General features: G+C 37.5%; 1 protein-coding gene across 2 annotated transcripts in view; it reads right to left on the reverse strand.

Moving 5' to 3' along the window:
* LOC110098683 (uncharacterized protein At4g28440) overlaps positions 1-20888 on the reverse strand; it is a 47984-nt gene extending 27096 nt beyond the window's left edge. The window contains exons 1-2 of one of the 2 annotated variants that reach the window (XM_020825589.2): positions 20870-20888; positions 20436-20800 (exon numbers count right to left, since the gene is read on the reverse strand). In XM_020825589.2, coding sequence (XP_020681248.1) covers positions 20436-20676 — 241 coding nt within the window. In that variant the 5' untranslated portion in view covers positions 20677-20800; positions 20870-20888. Of the gene's footprint in view, positions 1-20435; positions 20801-20869 lie in introns of those variants that run through there. The other variant, XM_020825588.2, reaches the window with a different exon arrangement.
* Between the last annotated feature and the right edge of the window lie 260 nt (positions 20889-21148).

Below are 21148 nucleotides of genomic sequence, written 5' to 3' on the forward strand. Positions count from 1 at the left end.
CAATAGCTTTTAGATGGTAGAATAGTAAATAGTGAAGTTTAGATGTTAGATAAGTAAATAGAATAGTTTTAAGTGTTATGTATGTAAAAACCCCAAAATATTATTAGATGAATATTTCTTATTCATGATGTATGCATTAGATATTTTTCATGTGTTACTAATAATTTCAAATACAATATACACTGAACAAATGTGAAGAATCAATACTTAAAATAGTATAGCCTCAGTGTCTAAGTCAATCTGTGTTTGAAAAAGTTTGTACCTTCTAATTTTTGAGTAATTTTCTATTTTAGGTGTATGTTGTCTAAGCAATCGTGCAAAAAGACAATGAGTAAAATTAAATATTTTAATTTTTCTATTAATCGTACTGTACGATTCAAATCATACTATGTGATTTACTCAAACAAAAATTAATTACAATATTTAATGGAATGAGATTAATTAAAAATGGGTTATAACTAATCATATTGTCTGACCGTCAATAGTATTATATCATTCTAAACAATCAAAGATTTTGATAGTACCCCACCACCGAATCTATGTTACATAAATAGGCAAATCATGATAGTCAATGGCACAAAATAGCACACACCATGGTGCACGGCGCGGCGCACCCACAGCTCTACAGGCATGGTGCGTCACAAATATTTAAAATAACGCACGCTATTTGCACCATGAGCACGCAATAGCGCATGGCACAAAATAGTGCGCTGTTTTATTTAAAAAAATTTAATATAATTCTAAACATTTTTATTTGTGTTTTATTTATAACATAATATAATATTTAGTTTTAAAATATGATTAAAAGATTTATTATGTTTTATAATACCCGAAATAAACTTTAGCCATCACGGTTTTATTTATGTGCTAACTATGCTAATTTTAGTGATTTTATTTGGGAAGATGTTAGTTGTAATAATATTCCTCCTTCATTTCTTATTTTGTTGAATGCGGAATGTGATAGAATTTCTATTACTTAGTAGTTTTGTATTAGGGTCTTTTTTTCTCTCTTTGATAATGCAATTTGCAATTTTCAAAAAAATAAAATTAAATAAAATAAAATGTAGCCATCACGGTTCGTAAAGCCCTAGCCCTCACATTGTTCATGTGTATGTCGAAAAATGAAGCCCCTCAAGAACAAGAAAGAAAAACAAAGGCCCTCATGCCGCCCTCTCCTTCCTTTGTCGGTGCCCAACATACGCGAAGGAACGAAGGAAGTGCGGCCCTCACACACACGAAGGAACAGAAGGACAAAGTGCTTTGATTCCACTGCCCTCTCCTTCCTTTGATTTCGCCACGGCGCCACTCTCTCCTTTCTCTGCCAGTGCCTAACACATGCGAAGGACCAAACGATTTGTTGATGATGATAACAAAGCTTTTTGAAATTTGCTGATGATGATGATTCCCAAGAAGATTATATTAAATTCATATTAAATCGTTATCTTTTGAAAAAAAAATACTATAATATTTTTAATTATGAGATACTTGAGGTCTTATTTACTTGAACTTATGCATGACTGCATGACTATGATTGTCTTTCTGTTTTTCATTATTATGATAGCTTGTATTTAAGTTTAATGATATTTCATATTCATTTTTAGTTTTTATTATTATTGTATAGTTTATGCAATATTCAAAATGGCACCATCCATGGTGCGTCATATGCCGTTAAAAAGTATAAGGCAAATTTCAATTTTGAAATTTGAACTGATTGTATTATACAGACTAATTTGTACTATACTAACTGGTTCATACTATACTAACATTAATTAAAATTTCTAATTTAATCTTATAGATTAAGGAATCGAATCAGGATCTAATCAATCATTAATAATTGTACTGTACGATTTTAATCGTACTGAACGATCAACAAGAGCTCAACTCTACGAACTTGGTTCATCCTGGACAATCTGTAATTTAATATAACTAATCAACTTATACAATTCTGAATCATGCAAGGTAATCTTCGACAGAGTTAAACTAATCATATTGTATAATATGTGCATTGTATTGTATGATCAAAAGGCTTAATATATAAAAATTATGAATTTTTAGTGCCCACTTTATAAACACTTGTTATGTATTTAGGGCAAGAGTCAATGGGCAGTTAGAGATATTTAAATTCTGTTGAAGAGCTTGGGGAGAGTCTAATTCCCAAGAGAGAGAAGGTGAGATTGAGAGAGAGAAAATGCTTTGAAAGAGTCTAGGGGTGTGAGAGGGGTCACAGTTTGCTTCGATAGCCTGTGCATTGGGTCCTCCAGTTGTGTTTTCGTGGAGTTCTCAAAGAGGAGCTCTGGAAAGTAAAGTCATTAGGGCCAAAGACATGCTAGTCCAGGAGTCAACGGATTCGATATTTCCGTTAGGACGAGGCGATAGGAGGGACGCTATCTCCACCATTGCAAGGAAGGTTGGCATTCTATCGGGCCGAGAGGTGAAAGAAGGGATCGGCATCTTCGCCATACCGAAGAGGTAAGAAGAGGGATCGACATCTCCGTCAGGCCTTAGAGGCGAATGGAGTGACGACATCTCAGCCACAAGGGGCAAGGAGGGGAGATTCTTCGGAGTTTGTAAAGGTTATTCTCCGCCTGTGGTAAAGGAGAAGGGCTTCCCTGCCTAGCTGTGTGCTCAAGGAGTCTGAGTTAGTGCAATACCCAGAGAGGTGGACCTTTAAGGGAGTGGACATAGGTCGATTCGACCAAACCACTATAAACATGATTTGCATGTTCTTACTTTTTTGTATTTTAATTTTCTTGAAATTTCTTTTCCTACACCTTGATTTGATTTTGATTATCTTTATGAAAAAAGCTTTTAGTGAACTTTGTGTTTAAAATTCAGAGAAGAAAAAATATTTTTGTATTTTAAACGTTAAAAGAAATCTTATTTCTCTTTTAGTTTTTAGTTTGAATTGTTTTAATCCCTTCAAAGCTTCCAAATATCAAGTTTTGTTTTAATCAAAAGATTTTTTTAAAAGAACTAATCACCTTCCCTCTTAATGTGCCTTTGCACCTTCAAGTGCCCTCAAAGCACTTTTAGACTTCCCCATTGCGATAAGACCTACAACAAGTAACATGCAAATCCCCTACAAATGCTGAGTTTTGGTGTTCCCACATAAAAGGCGATGAAGAAAATCTAAACGATGAGCCCTATAGGTTTACTCCTTTTTCGACAAGATGCACATTGAGTAGCATGCGAGTCCTTCATAACTGGCGAGTCTATGTGATTACGCCTAAGAAGATTAAAAGTCTGGCACAAGGCATGGACCACCTAAGATGTCTTCATATAAAAGTGACGTTCTTGCCCTCATAAGAGTTATAGCTACCCCCGCCCATCCATAAATCAAGACATGAAAAAGGTTGTGACATCAACTATATTCTTTCAAGCCAAAGATTTATGCAAATCTCTCACATAAACTAATCCTCCCAAAGGATATCATAGCATTCACTCAGCTTGCCCATTATACTACCAAGTATGGGTATGGCAATACTTTCAACAAGCTCTATTACACTCGTCGATAATGGCGAGTTTAGCTATGAAACTCTACAAAGCCCAAGTTCAGCAAAATACGCCTCACTCCTGGCTAGTTTCATTTTTACTCATTCTTATTTGAACAGTCTTTATATTACTCATCAAGTTAACTTTCATTGTTTGTCGGGTTATCGTTAGCATTAAACATTGGTGAATTAAGCAATGTAAAACTAAAAACTTAAATTATTTTTTTTCTAAATAAATTCTTTATCATTACATGGGCGAGTGCCCTTAATGATTTATATTGAATTTACTCATTTATAGCATCAGCCTTTCTTACAAGTGAGTGCCCTTAACTTCATAGTTATGTTCGCCTAGGGGTGAGTACTCATGCTAAATCAGTCACACATATGAGCAAGCATATATAGAAACAAGTTCAACGCTTAAGAAAATAATTTTTTAATTCATTCCCTAGAAAATTGGTTACAAGTGCACTCAATCATTCGGTCCAACAAAAAAAAATACAAAAATGGGCGAATGCAACTCAATCAGGAGTCGCTCACACCATGACTCTCATCTCTCGCTGAATTCGTTGAAGAAAGTGGCAAGGTCATTAAAAAAGGAGCAATTTCACCCTTCGAGGCAAGCTTCTTAAGGCAATATTTGAATCACAAATTGAAAGCGCCCTCCCGGGATGCTATCATACTCGGCCCCAGTAAGGAAATGTACCCAACAGCTCTTCAATTGTCTTCTACTTGGCACCAAACTTATTGTGTTCGACCTATACCCACTCCTTCGCCTCCAACATAGATTTCACAAGAGCTTTCTAAATATTTAGCTCATTCTTAAGCTGCTCACTCGATTTAGTGAACTCTATTAGTTTTATGTGAAATCTGATTATGTCAATCAATAAGGTTATACTTTGCCTCAGATCTCAATTCTATTGGTTGGCTAGCAAGGGGGATGGCGTGGGTTGGGGTGCTTTGCACCCGATAAAAAAAATTCCATAAAACATAACACTGTGACGCTATATACCCGAGCGCTATGACATTATATTATCTTGTTAGAGGCTAATAGAGAGCAGAGCGCCTCCGTTGCACTCCAACTCATGCAGGAGATAGAAAGTGGAGCGTTGCAGCACTCCAGACACTGGCATTGCAACACTATCAATTAGACTGAAGATAGAAAGCAAAGCGTCACAGTGATTAGAGTCAGATTGTTTTTCTCATTTTTCATGTTTAACCAGAAGGGTTACATTCCTTGGATAGTTTGAAGTGTTTTTCTTTATCCATTGTGTGTAGAATGATGCAAGAGTATAGAGAGACAAGGAAAGAGAGATATATCTATACAATTTTCTCTCAAATTTTCATAAATAATTTCTTTGTGTCATGTGGCTCCGTGATTTTGTCCCATTTCGGGTTTTTCATCTTCAGAGCCATATTCTTCAATTCGAATGGGCATAATCACTAACGAAATAAGTTACAAGATTGAGAAGTTCAAAAGTTCGAACTTTGCATTCTGGAAGATACAAATTGAAGATTGGCTACATCAGAAGTTGTATTTGCCATTAGATGGAATCACCAAGAAGTCAAATTCAATATCATAAAAGAGTGGGAGGTTCTTGATCGAATAACCCAAGATTTAATTCAACTTTCACTTTTCTCATCTATTGCTTTCAACATTGTAAATGAGAAAATAACAATCAATCTTATGACTGCACTAAGATGTATGTGTTAAGTAAAAATTAGGTTAATATTTTGTAGATAAATTATTGTAAAAATATTTATTTCAGTTGATATTGTATAGGAAAATCTCAAAAAAATTACAAATATTAAAGTCCGCACAAGCGCCACGGTGCTCAAATCAACAACGTTGCAGCACCATCAATGCCCTAGTACCACTCTAGAACATCGCAGTGCTCTTAGTTTAGGAATTTTGCAATTTAATTCATTGTCGCAGCGTCCCAACGTCACATTTGAAAACGTCGTTGCACTAAACATTCAGTAATTATGTAAATAATTCAATTCCCCGATGCAAATATTTGGAGTGTTGCAGCACCGCAACGCCCGTCTTTGTTCCACACCACAGAGCCAATTCACTTGAAATCGCCTGCAGCATCATGGTGAGGGAGTTAGAGCGGTTCACTGTGAAGCATCGCATTGATTTAGCCTAAAGCCAAGGAGGAGCCAAAAAATAGAGCTCTGAAGAGCTAGTTCATCATTAAAATGTCACGATACCACCCTTTTGACCGCAGCAGCGCCGGAGTCAGTTCTGTACTTAGTATAAATATTTTTTTTCGAAGTATTGAGGGCAGGTCGTTTGTTTATTATAAGTGTGGAATTTAGTGTGGAGAATGATCGTACTTAAGAGAAATTGATCCAAGAAGCATTTTTTATTTGGAATTGATTGTAAACACTACTACGGGTGAAATTTTCTCAACAAACTATTGTATCTTGTTGTGATTCATATAATAAAATATGGTTGTGTAAACTCATTTCCAAAGCTAGCTAATTCACCTGTTTAAGACTTATGATGTGAATGAAACATGTTTTTCTTTATGTTGGATATAGTATACGCAATTCTTAATATTTTTTTCAATCTCTCTCAATCTTAATTTAATTCATGCAATGGTCATATTTGAATTTAAAATTAAGTGTGATTCATTGCCTCGACAAAAGAATGATGGAAGAATTAGGAGGATTAAAATAAAAAAACTTTTGTACCTAAACAAAGATACCTAAATATAGGATGAAAAGGTTTATAGAGTTTATGGAGATAAAATTATAGTGCGGCAAAAGCCTTATTTTACACCCTTATAAGGTCGAAAAAAATCTAAGAATGCATATGTTTTGTTTTACAACAAATCTTAGAAGAGTCTAACATAGGAAAACAATGCAACATTCATTATAATAAGTTCAAAATATATTTTATTTTGATTAATTTATCTTTTCAGTTCCTCTGAATAAGGGTTTATATGAGAAGGCCTGCAGCGGCAAGGAGGCAAGTTAATCACATCTCAAAGTTTTAAATTGCTCATCCTATGTTCATGTTGATGCAGGATCTACATTTTATCTGAGTAAGTTTTATTCAAAATTTATCAAATGTACATTTATTGGATATAGTTCAAATGAATTTGACTTAAATTTTAGGATTATCAAAATTAAAAATTCATCTGGAGCAGAGATGTCACAACCAATAAAAATGAAAGGTACAAAAGATAGAAATGACTCCTAAAAATTCTTCCAAATATGTTGAGAATAGAGGATGATACTTATCGAGAAGACAGATAAAAGGCATGCTCAAGCTAATGAAGCATTGAGAGTTCCCCAGGCACCTGCTATCGAAGTTAAAAGATCTAGCAGAATCTCAAAACCAGCACAAAGGTATTCTCCTTATACTATATATTACTGATAAATGATGATGAACCAGAGTATTATAATAAGGTTATTCAAATTGATGATTCAAAGAAGTAGGAGCAAGTCATATATGATGAGTTTCATTCACTTGAGTTGAATCAAACTTGAGAGTTGCCGAGTTACTAGATGGTAAGAAAGCATTACAAAATAAATGAATTTATAGGCTAAAAGAAGAACATGATTGAAGCAAGCGCTACAACATCAGATTTATAGTCAAAGGTTTTCAATAAAGGAAAAGAGTGAACTATACTAAAATTTTATATCCATTGGTGAAGATTACTACAATCCTTATTGTGTTGAACATCACAGCAGTTGAAGATTTACATCTAGAACAGATGATGTAAAGACAACATTTTTATATCATAACTTGGAAGAAGAGTTGTATATGGTGCAATCTTAAGAATATGTGGTCACAATAAAGAATATATGATGTATGCTCCAAAAGTGTTTGTATGGGCTGAAACAGGCACCAATATGGTAGTGCAGGAGATTTGATAGATTTATGTCAGAAAAGGAGTACACAAAGAGCCAAGAAAATTATTGTCATTTTTTAAAATATTTTGATAACTATTATTTATTACTGCTCTTGTATTGGAATAATAGATTGATTGTAGGATCTGATATGGAGAAAATAAGAGAGCTAAAAGAGCAATTATCAAGGGAGTTTGAAATAAAAAATTTGACTCCAACAAAAAAAAATCTTTTATATGAGAATCAGTTGAGATAAAAGTGTAGATATACTAAAGTTATCATAGTTTGAATAAGTTGAAAAGGTACTGCAATGATTCAACAAGAGTGAGACAAAGTCAATTTGCACTCCCTTAAGTAGTCACTCTAAACTATCTAAGGAACAATGACCTAGATCCAAAGTAGAGAAAGAATAGATAGAGAGGACTCTATAATGCTTCAGCAATTGGATGTTTGATGTATGATATGATCTATACGAGACTAGTTATAGCATATGTAATGTGAGTAGTTAGCAAATTCATGAGTCACTCGGCAAACTTTATTGGAAGGTAGTTAAATGAATTTTCATGTATTTTAGAGGATTAGTTGACAAAGTTCTTTGCTTTGGAGATATAATGATAGATCTACAATGACATATATAAATTATGATCATGTTAGAGATCTTGATGATAGGAGTACAACTAGTTATATCTTTACTTTTAAAAAAATAATAGTGAGGAGGATTTCAAAGTTATAGAAGATTGTTGTACACTCAACCACAAAGGGTGAGTATATTGCTATCACTGAAGCTAGCAAGAAAATGATATAATTACAAAGTTTCGTGGTTGAACTTAGTAAGAGGCAAAAGAATGGGAAGTTGTAGAATGACAGCATGAGTGTGATTATTCTAACCATAAATGTTAAATTTCATGACAAGAAGAAGCACATCCAGCTTCGATATCATTTCATCATATTGCTTCTAGACAATAAACTGAATCTGTATAGCTTTAGTTGGTCTTCATGAAGGCCGAGAGTAGGGGCGAGCCACAATACAGGTACTACAATTGGTGCTACAGATCAGAAGGATTGATCACAATCAATTTTCAAGTGGGAGATTGTTCGTTTTGTGTGGAATCTGATTTTGTAGATCAATCGGGTTGTATTGTTGAATCATACCTCAATTTTGTTGGTCAATCTTGGGGAGGGGGCCCATGCTTGGCTTTAGAAAAAATATTTTCATACAACCGACAATGCAACGGCGTTGTATACCTGAGCGATGCGGAGATATATTATCTAATTGAAGGTAGACATAGAGCGGAGCGCCACAATGCTCCAAACCTTAATGCCATGATGCAATGGCTCAGGAAGGAGACAGAAAGTAGAGTTTCGGTGTTGTCAATTAGACTAAAGACAAAGTGGAGTGTTGTGGCGCTACGAGTTAATCTAGCCAATTTCCATTCTCATTTTTTCATGTTTAACTTGAAGGCTTGCATGCCTTGGGAGGTTCTATGTAGAAAAATGGTGCAAGTGTGAAGAGAGACAAAAAAAGAGTGACAGAAAAAGAGATCTTTTTAATTTCTCCCAAATTTTTATAGTGAATTTCTTGGTGTGATGTAGCTCCATGATTTTTTCCCAATTTCGAATTTTTCCACATTAAATCCTAGTGCACATTTTTTTCTTTGCATTTTATGTTTCCAATTTGTTTTTATGCATGGTTTTACTTTCCCAACAAACCCAATCTCCATTAGATTCGCCTTTTCAACACAGCGAGCTTCTCAGTGAGCTCATCCTCCAAGCATTTCTAGACCTTGTCGTAAGGCCACTCCAAGCTTTGGATCTTTCTCAAGTGCTCCTACTGATGGAGGACTAAGAAGAATATTATTTTCTTTGGAACCCACAGTCGCCATCGAGTCCTTTGCTTTAATGAGGGGAGGTCGCACTCCTTGGGAACCTTCGGATTCTTCAAGGTCAGCACCCTTGGGCGAACTCCCCTCCCCTACTTCTATTCTCGCCTACTTCTAACGGGGAGCCATCCCTCCAACAAACTCGATGGGTCTTCGAGAATGCTGCTATCTTTCTCTTTCCACTCTCTGCTTTCTCATGCCACCCTTCCCAAATTAACTACAAGACCCTTCTCTGAATTACCTATGAGACCCTTCTCCCAATTATTTGTGAGGCCCTTCGTGATTTATAGATCCTAAGGGAACTCGCATCCCTCGATTTTGTTTTGGACACGTAATGAAAAGTTAACATAAAGTGAGTAAAAAACTTGAGCAAAAACTTCAAAAATAAAGGCTTACCATAGAAGTTGTGGAAGATGTTATGGTAGTCAAGGTTATATGAAGCATAATTATCAACTCGCCCTAAATCTCGAACATCATCAGTTCCTCTATGATGACATGTATGGTCAATCACCTTTTTGGGGAACGCATCTGAGTGGCTCGGCACCATCCAAGCAAAGATGATGTGGGCAACGATGAACTTGGCCTTTCAGTCGTAAACCTTGCTCGCCAGCCCGATTTCCTTGATTATAGTCGGTGAGAATTGCATGCAACCTACTTTGGACGTCTTTACAGTGAAGACATGTCAGAACAAGTTGAGCAACCTAAGTAGCTACCGCTTGCGCGTAGGTGGGATACGAATGATAATATTGTCACAACCAAGTTAGGCAGGAATTGGGCAAGGACGACTCCATAATAGTTGAGGATTTCTTTCAACTCAACACACCGTGGGAAACGCAAGCCTAACAGAAAGTACTCACAAGGGTCAACTACACATTTTTAAAGAACTAGTTGATTTGCTCATCACCGCCTACCAATCACACAATAAAATACTCGTGGTTGAAGCAGAAAACGAGGAATATAAAGTCGATGCACTCATCAGGTGACCTGGACTCCGGCAGGTTCCGCATGCTAGTGAATCTCCCCAACACACTTGCGAAGGCAACCATATTCTAAAAAATACTCATAGCAGGATAGTCGCAATGGAGAAAAAAATAAGCACACATGGAAATTTCAAATGGAGACCATGCTTAACAGCTCTACTCCCCTTATTCATAGAGAAAAAGTACTATGTACGAAAATTAAAGCGGCCCTCACATCACATTAAAGGCAAAAATTTTATTTTCTCTTTTCATCATTACGAAAAGATTTAATGATCCTTCTCTCACTCCTATGTCACTTTCTCTCTCTCACTCGCCAGTCGCTGGCGAATCACCCTCATTGGGTGAGTCATCATTTTATCGTCGAGTCGCCCAAGTTAATTCAATTCGAACTTATCTGACACTATCTCACACACTACAATGATCGTAGTAAAAAGAAACTCTAATATTTTTACCAAGTGCCCATATACCATCGCTCGTTACAACAACCTCATTCAGAGCATTCACAAATTGTTCTCTCACCTTATTTCACAGTGCTCGTCACATTACAAAAAAACAATTGTGCATAAATAAAGATAAACATACTTGTGTGCAAATAAAGAACTCGGTGAAATGCGAAATCTTCATTTAAACTATTACATTGCAATATTACAATAATGGAAAAAGAAAATTATAACCAATGAAGAGAGTTAGCTCACCACTTGAAGCATCCTACATAAGGGGTTAGTCACCGTCACTGGAATTAACCCCTCTACACTCTCTAAATAGCCTAACAAAGTTCACAAGTTAATGGAGGCAAACTTGATTAGGGAAGTACAATACCCAAATTAGATCTCCAATGTGGTCATAGTACATAAAGCAACAGGAAAGTGGAGGATGTATGTGGATTTCACCAACTTGAATTTGGCCAGCCCCAAAGATGACAATCCACTGCCAAGAATAGATGCCTTAGTCAACTCAGCAGTGGACTACTAAATCATGAGTTTCTTAGATGTCTTCTCAGGCTACCATGAGATAAAATGCATCCAAGCTATTATGAAAAGACTTCCTTTATCACTACAAGAAAATTGTCTTGCTACATTATTATCCCCTTTCGCCTAAAAAACACAAGGGTGGCCAATCAAAAAATGATGGGTAAGATCTTCAAACACCAGAAGGTGGGAAATATTGAGAAGTATGTGGACGATCTCTTAATAAAAAGCAAGTCAACCATTCAGGGTGTTAAAGATCAAAAGGAAACATCCACCACTTTCAAAAGGCATAATAGCGACTGACTACCTAAAGTGTACTTTTGATGAAGGTGGGAGGAAATTTCTAGGCTTCCTCCTAACAGCTGAAAGCATTAAGGTGAACCAGACAAAGTGAAGCCCTTACTGGAAAAGCAATCACCCAAATCAGAAAAGTGTAGCAACTCACTAGGCTAGTCACCAAACTCAACCGCTTCATCTTTCGACTTTGCAAGAGGTGTTCTCCCTTCTTTAAACTCCTTAAAAGAGTGAAGAAATTACCATGAAACGATGGCTGGCGAACCGCTTTTGAACAAGTGAAGCTTCTCTCGTTATCGCCTTTACTCCAAAGCCCGCGACCATGCAAAGATTTGTTTATGTATTTGGAGGTGAACGAGGATGCTATCAACTCGATGCTCATCAAGAAAAAAGGGAAGAAGCAGTGGCAACGTATTATGTGAGCAAAACACTTAAAGTGATACAGAGCAAAGATACCCCATCATGGAGAAACTCCCACGAGAACTGATGACCATTTTCCAAATGGCTACAACCATACTTTAAACCCATCAAATTCAATTGGTGCTAGCCAATCACCCACTGAAAGTTTTACTCATCAAACCCAATCACTCATGAAGATCACTAAAAGCAATCAGTAGAGGTAAGGGAATTCCATATTACCTACTCACCAAAAATAGACATCAAAGCTCAAGCACTAACCTACTTCTTAGTCAGACTTCAATTGCCGAGACATTGAGATAGTAGTGGCAACACTGTTGTAGCATTTTCCCTTATACGTCGACAGCCCTAAAGCAAGTAGGGAGTTGACGCAGGCATGGTTCTAAGGAGCATCACAGAAATCACAATCACTCAGACAGATAGCATAGAATTTAAAAACACAAAAAATCAAGCAAGGTACAAAGCCCTTCTTATTGGCCTCTGACTTGCCACTGAACTTGAAACAATTCAATGGGTGGTATACTCTAACTGAAAACTAATTGTGAACAAAATCAATGCAAGCACAAAGTAAGGGACGAGCTACTTCTAAAGTAGTCATTCAAAATGATGGCAAAAATTAAAAGATTAGAATACTTCAAGATTACCAAAACCCCTAGGGAGCAGAATCAGCTTGTCAACCTCTTCAAGCAAGAGAACCCTAATAAGCGACCAATAGTGAATATTATGAGACCTACCATTGAAAAAGTCATGCAAGTGGAGTTCAATCGCCCAGCGAGCTAGACAAACCCAACCAAGAAATACTTGAAGACAAAAGTTACCAATGCAAGGTCGATGACCAATAGATTCAAAATAACCAACTACATATGCATAAGAGACGACTTGTTCAGAAGATTAGTGACCTCACACAATTTAAAATGTGCGAAGGAAGATGATGGAACAATACTCAAGGAGGTCCAATCGGGCTGATGTGCCAGCTATTCTAGAGAAAGGATACTCGCCAATAGAATCTTGAAGCAAGGTTACTTCTAGCTAACTCTAAAGAAGGATGCAGGATAGTTCTCAAAGAGATACCCCAATTTCAAAAATTTCCCCCATGTAACTACAACTATCGCACAAGATGCAACCTATCAACCACCCATGAAATGAAAAGAAAACCATGTGGGATGGTCCTTACATTGTCAAGAAGAGAGTAGGCCAATGAGCTTATCAACAACAAACTCATTCTATAAAAGTACTCAAGACTAAGAGCACCGACGACCTAAATGTTTTATATCCATAAGGAAAGTCTTAGAGATTTTGTCTTATTCTTTACTAAAAAGCAATAAAAGAATTTTTCTCTCCCCTTTTTTTCTATTTTATCTACATCAACGAGTTCCAAATTTAAGCAAGTTAAACACAAACACTTTATGAACTCGCCCTCTGTTTACATATATAATCCTCGGGGAACTCACACACCCTTGAGGCGACAAATGAATAAACTCGCCCATACAGGTAACTCACCCATCACTTGGGAAACTCATGCCAGCTAGTTAAGTAATCAAGGACCATTCAAGGCATGTGGGTGACTCAACTCTAATCCTGGGTAAGCTCCTGATAATTGGCTCAAAAACTCGTCAACCCTAGACACCCAACTCTGCAATAAACCAGAGTCAGCCAAACGAGATGAGAGCCAGCCGAGTCTTATCAAGGTTCAAGCTAAAGTGTGACTTAGACTACTCCTTGTACAAGAGATGAGACCACCAGCCACAAAGACATACACGCAAGCTAAAGCCCCTAGGAGAATGAAAATCCTCACTCAAGAAATGTTAGTTCATTATTCCCTATTGAGTGACCTTGACAAATCATATCTAAATTCCTATAACTAGTTCAATGAGCTAGATTAACTTACCAAATGAAACGAAAAGAAAAGGAAGTGCAAGTCTTAAATAAACCTATAATCAAACCAAAATAAAAAAATAGCTAACTTCTTATATTCAACATAGGAACTCATGATCAAAACAGAAAACCAACGAGTTCCTACGACAAACCATCTAAGCACAATAAATTGACTCCCTCTTATTGTGATAAGATCCACAATGAGTAAAGTGTGAATGCCGTAAAGCAGGTGAATCTAGGTGGTTACCACCACGTAGAATAAAAAGTTTAGCGTGAAGTGCGGCCCACCTAAGGAGACTTCACATAAACGAGCTTAATCTATAGAGAGAGATAGCCAGCTTGATCACCTATTACAATCATGGAGATGGTAACCAACCCATAGCTCGTATCGAGTCTCAAACTCAAGAAATTTCAATACATCTCTGGCTATCCCTATAAGAACCTGCAAAGTCTCCTTAAAGATTTAAGCTAAGTTCAAATATGGAAATAGCAATAGCAATGGCAATGGGAACACCAAGGGTAGGCTCTCGTATCTCTCATGGCCTGCTAACTCACCAAAGCACTCTTAATTTAATGTTGGACTCATCAACTAGGCCACCGAACTAAGATGTTGATGAATCCATGACATGTTCAAGTATTCTTATTCTAAATGACAATTTTAAAACTGAGTTTAAGTTTGATTTTTACTAATTACCGAAACTCCCCTCATAGGTCAATTATTTGAAAGCTCTTCTCAAATCACATACAAGTTAGCTTATTATTTATATTACTATCGAGTTACTTGCTTGATCAAAAACTTAGAGAAAATTGATCACTGCAAAGCTATGATACACAAACATGACACAACACGGACACCGGACATGGCTTTTCTTGAAAATGTAGGATACGGGTACGACGCAGGCACGGCATTACAATTTTTTATATAGTGTATAGAAATTAATATAACATCATATTAGAAATGACAATCAATAATAAATGAATGTAATGATAAGTTGTCAAGCTTATAATATAAAAATTTAGTACAAAATGTCTAGTATAACCATGTTTAGATGACTATGTTTTATGGGGATGAGCATGTGATAAAGATATCAATGATAACCTATTTTAGTGTGGAAAAGATAGGAATGCTATGAAAAATTTGTGAAATAACTACAAATGATAAGTTGACAAATAATTATATAGGGAGAATTGTTAGAGTATTATATGTTAAATATAAAATAGTGAAAAAAGATTTAGGTACTTTAGGAATGCACAATAAAGATTATAAGACGCACCAATAAGGCATGCACATAAAGATCTTCCAGACATAATCAAAATTCTTCTTATAGCATGTTACTAAAAATTGAAAACACATAGCATAAAGGTTTTTAATAATCATTACTGCTTCTCAAAAAAAATTCATTCTCTAATAATCATGCAAAATATAACAAAGCTAAGCAACCCGGAAACATTGTCGGATATACAATCAAACTTTTAGCAGTAGAGACTGAAAATCCTGCTACTATTGCATTGTTGACTAGGGAATTAGGTGCAATAACATAGCTTGAAGAGTAATGAGCAAGCAAAATGAATGAAGGGCTAAGAAGGAGAAGGGAATGGAGAAGAGGAAGAGTATAAGGAAGAAGGGGAAAGGAATATAACTGAGAGAGAGAGAGAGATGGTCGGCCCGACAGGAGGCTCGGAAGCGACCAAGTCTGGTGACTGGAGTGGAACTCGAGTTTGGGCCTGAGGTCAGAGGTCAGGCACAGGATTCAATTTGATGTGCATGCCAAAGAGATAAAGGAGAGGGGTTTGATGGGTCTTCCTGCAAGAGATTGAGGGAGAGCAAAGGTAGGGAAATTGGCTAGGTCCTGCTCACACGAGAGAGGCGAAGGATGCAGGGGCTTTGACCTGGAATGAGAAGGTCGATGTAGACTTGAGCAAAGCCTGTGGTCGGCAAGCACTACAGGTGGTGGGAGGAGGGAAGTTCGGCACTAGGAGTGGCTGCAGGGGATGGAGCAAGGGGAGGAAAACCTAAGGCATACGACAGGCTCGTATTGATGCATATACGAGCGAATGTGATGTTTTATATGATATAGTAAATATAAAAATATAAAAAATTTATAATTTAAAATAATTTTATCAACAAAAATTAGGACACGTGTGTCCACTGAAATTTAAACATTATTTTAATCGGACATGTGTCTGCCATATCCAACACGTGTCCATGTTTGACATGTGTCCGACACTGCATTCCCTCTTTAAGAGGAGTGTTGGTTCATCATAGCTGCAACGTAACAACTATTGTCGAGCTAGTTCATTATTCTTTAAACACCCAATTCATTAGTTATTTACAACTTGTTGGTGAGTTAAAAACATAGAGAATTTTTTTTGAAAATCCTTATCATTTACCTATGTGCTAGTGTGATAGCATACTACCACAAGTATACACTGCCAAACTCAAACATAGAAAACTTTTTGAAAACAATAAGTAAATATGAGCATAAAAACACAAGACAAGTAAGGACAAAAATATCCATTTCATTCATGTAAACATTGTGTACATAATCGCGCTTAGAGCAAAAACTATTACACAAAACAGTCGAGTGCAACTTAATCAACAATCAAACCCGCACCATCACTCCCCTAACTTTCACTTAAGCCCCTCGACCTTCTGGTCGACTTCATCATAGTCAGCAAAACCTATACACAACTATACTTGAATGCATTCATAGTAAAGATGTCCCAGAATGGGATGAGCGACAATATAGTTTTCGCTTGCGTAGATACAAGACAAATGAGATGATTGACACCATGACGTTCGACAACACCTTTGTTGAGACAACCCCTTAGAAGTTCAGGATCTCCTTGAACTCGTTTCATAAAGGGAATCAAAGTCCCGAGGTGAAGGGGTCCCAAAGGGCATACACAGTTCATCCTCCATTGGAGTATTCAAGAGATCATCGTCACTCATTGCACGCACTTCCAAATTATTGTGCAAGCAGCAATACACTCGGAAGGGGAACACAACGCACTCAACGGCACTAGCAAACTCAAGTAGGTTATCAAAATTAGCAAACACTACAGTGCATTTTTCATAGCAGCCATGGAAGCATCAAAGCATTCACAAGAGAAGAGAGAAGAAAGGACAAGAAGGGAAAGTGGAACTCACACCATGACGAACCAACCCCTGGTATTTATAGGCAATAGTATCATGCACAAACATTGAGGCACCACTCATATATGCATTAAATTCGAGGAGCTCACATTCTCTCACCATCATTCCCTAAAGATTTCGCAACTCTTACTCACTCGCCTTACCGAATACTTGAGAATAAATATCTCACATGAACTCGAACAAAGCACCACTAGCCAAAAATAAAATTTTCTAGCCAATCTAAGTGAGTCATCATCCCAAAATACATTAATTAACTCGCCACATAAAACCTCACTCCCCATAATAATGCAGAAGCCAAAAAAATCTAGAAAACACCTAAATATTCTGCTCGTCACACGAAGCGCACATGCTACTGCTAGCTGCAGTGATTGAACTCGAGTATGTGTGAGACGATCTCACTCATTGCATACACTGCACTTGCCATATCAAAAATAATAATAATAATAACATAAAGATTAAGTACAAAACTCAACCAAAACTGTAAATTTATTAATATAAGTATTATTACATAGAACACGCAAAACAAACATGTAATACATCATTATAGTGAAAAGAAAAAGTAGAGCTAGGCTATTCATCATAATAAAAAAAAAAAAAAAAAAAACCTACATATGGGTATTAATAAACTATTACTAATGTCACCACCTACCGTAGCCCAATAATCCAGTACAAATTTGCAAGCTATTGAGAAACTAGACATCTTTGCCTAACGTAAAATAACCCTTGTCTCCAACCTCAAAGAGGCAATACAACCCTTTAGCTCGACGTGCTCTCCCTTCAGCTCGACAACCCCCTCTATCAGATCAATGACATTCTCCAAGGTCGCACTACCCCACGAGCTGCCAAACTCGCCAACACCTTGGATGTTCATCATTTTCTACCAGATAGTCAGCTACCAAGTGACCTTCACCAAGACCAACCCCTAGGAAGGGAAGATGTCAATGAAGCAGACATACGATAGCGAGTCTATGGGCTTCTCCTTGTACACATCATAGACATGCTCCTCCTCCAAAGTCTCAGCCTGCTTCGATGCAATACCCACCACCTACTTGCCAGCACCTGCACGTCAGCCAATCTTGAAGTCCTAGCATCCTCAAATTATTCCACAAAAGATGCCCCTATACTCAACAACGAAAGCTTGTGGATGGACAGATCAATAAAAACTTGGAGGCACAGCTTGGAGCTAACCACACGGGATAGTCCCCCTTGAGCACTAAAAAAGAGCCTACTATTTCAAAGCCTTCATCTAGTACTCGCTTGGCGGGTGTCATAGCAACTTGCTTGAGAAAATGTAGACTACAAGCTCTCTCACAGCGAGCAACTTTTTTTTCCTGATAATGAAGTTCACATGTACTAAACTTACCCATTTTCTCTTTACATGTCAGTGGAGGCAACCTCCTGAGAAATCTACACTGTAGGGGGCCCCAACACCACTCGCCTCTTCAACCACATGTCAAGAGGCTCATCATACTCTTTAGGAGGCAGAATGATCCTCATAGGAAGATCGGCATTATCACCAACAACAATAAGCTCAACACCATCAATCTTTGAAGTCAACAAAACAACAATCCCAGTGTTCAACCCAAGGTCGACCTTACTCTTCTTTGCAAGAGGGGTGGCACCAAGTTCATGGATCTCAAGCGTTACCCAAATGCCGCCCTCAACTTCAATACTCTGTAAGGCCTCAATCACCTTCTCAATTACTTCTTTTCAATCCTCTTAGCTCGCCTTTGGCAAAAGAAAATCTTCTTCAAAGCCCTCAAGTGATAATGAATTAAGATGACATGATTCATTCTCTGAATACTCACAGACTTTTAGATCACCAAAGAAAAAGTGTAAAGCTTTCTCAATGCGAATCCCCTATTTATGAAGAGCAAAGTGAGAGGTGGCATCATGTCACCATCATCAATTCAAGGCCAATATAGTCACCGAGACTATAGTAAAAACAAAAGAGTAACTCTATATTTACTTCATGTTTCATGTTTGTTACTCACATTTAATATCATTCACCCATCATTTTCGTTAGTCTCCAATTAACGGCCCAATGAATCGAGAAACTAAATGTATACTCGCATATGCCTTCATAGATATTTAATAGGTAACTGATAGGTTATAATAGAGGAGCTTGCCCATAAGGGAGCCCACAACAAGAACTCACCTAACAATTCGAGTGAAGTTACTCTCCAAGAACCCACAAGAGAACTCACTCAATATGATCAATAAGTGATACTCGACCAACCTACTAAGAAGCTTGCCCTTCTACAGAGCAAATCGGGGATTTCTCGTCAAGCTAGCAACTTGGCTCCTGCCTTGTACCTAGGCTATCATCTCAGTCACTTACTCTCTCCCAGGCAATCATTCTCATCCAAGCTCACCAAGCTCAGCTATAGAAAAGCATCTATTCATGGGGCTCTAAGTTTATCTTGCCAAGAACATCCAACCTAAAGCCTCTCCCTTCCCATGGCAATATCTCATTCGCATCTCTCTTCTCAGGAAATCTGAGATCCCTCACGCAAGCCTCCGATAACATTAACGTGTCTGCTGGTCGCAAGTCCCTTCATCTCAACATTCACTCACATACTTGCCCAAGCCTATTAGCCTACACAGCGCTACTGAGCTCGCTCCAGAAGTAGATCATAGAAAGGCCATTTAACCTCGCCCTCTTGCAACCAATCGGAGGATGATATGTGTCTAAGATAGTTGATGTAGTATTGTATATTTACATTTTAATGTAGTCTTTCCTGTAGCCCTTAGAATCCCATAAATAAGGTGTGATGTTTAACAATTTGAAACCCTTTTTATTGTTGACTAATTTTGGAGAATTTTATGCTAGATTGAGATTTGCAATTTTCTTCATTTTTCCTCTCTCCCTCTCTCCCTCTCCCTTCTCAGGTTATCCACTCATAGGATAGGTATGCTAGTAAAGTCAAGTGTCATCCATGGATAAATCTAGATCCAACACAGTTCATAGATTTTGGTCTTTAAAATTATAGAATTGAAACATTTCGCAACCAAACTTTTGTTCAAGTAAGATACAACCTCTATGTTAATAATCTATTAACATCAGTTACATCATTTTGGTTATGTCTGGGTGGCATTAAAACTATTTGCTACATCTTCACAACAACCTTGATAATGTAGGAGTAAATATATCTATAGGAGAGCACTTCCCCCGAGAGAAAAAACTTTGTTGTCTTCTATTCATGTTTTGGTGTCTTCCCAATCTCCCCAATTCAGAATGACCATAATCACAAATTACCCCACCCTTGCCCTGCTTAATTAATTAAATTCCTATTCTAGCATAATAAAGCATAGAACACAGCATAATTAACAAGCCAAACATAGAAAAGCAAATCCATCTGCGGGGGCAAATACTATCTACGAGGATCCAACTCCTGAAATCAAATTCTATAACCATATGATAACCTAAATTGGGCCATCTGGCAAACTAAATGTAAACGAGATGAAGTGAAACAGAGGGAGAAAGAGAAATGGTGCTGCATGAAGCGAACCCTGGTCGTTGCGAGCAGTGAATATGATTGACCCTGTCTCGTCACCGACGAGGCATTCGGAAATCCTCGTCTGCCGTAAGTGCGCCGAAGCCGCCCGTCCCTTCTGCAACACCGAGAACGAATTGACCACCTTCACCACGAGAGTATGGCCACTCGTCCCCGGCTTCAACTGATCCACCTTCACAAACACCGGCTTCCGCATCGCTGGTTTCACCGCCGCCCGATGCGCCGCCGTCGACATTACTTCAGTAAACAAAGATAGCCTCAGATATAAAACCCTAACCGCAACCTAAACTTCGAGATATATCCCAAATTGAGTTTTAGCCGGGGGAGAACCGTGGAGTGGCTAACGATTTGCGTAAGCCCTGTCAAAAAGCACAGAAGGATTGCAAACCCTGTGAAGAAAACATCAAATGAACGGCCAGGATACATACAATGGTTGATTTTGGTCCACGTTGCATCGCGTTGACTTCATCATGCTAAAGGCCTCGGTTTTTTTTTTTTTTTTTTTTTTTTGGGAAAATTTGGACTTAGCCGGTGTATTAATCAGAAATGGTTACAAGCAAATGAAGCAGAAGCCTCAAAGAAAGGAAATTAATGGCTCAAACAAGCCCAAAAAAACCCCTGAAAATATAATGAGACATGCAGGATTTTAGCAAAATGGCAGAAACACTCAAAAGAATGAGGACAGCCAACGTTTTTTTTTTTTTTTT

This window comes from Dendrobium catenatum, unplaced genomic scaffold, assembly GCF_001605985.2.
Source record: "Dendrobium catenatum unplaced genomic scaffold, ASM160598v2 fragScaff_scaffold_716, whole genome shotgun sequence".
NCBI lineage: Eukaryota > Viridiplantae > Streptophyta > Magnoliopsida > Asparagales > Orchidaceae > Dendrobium > Dendrobium catenatum.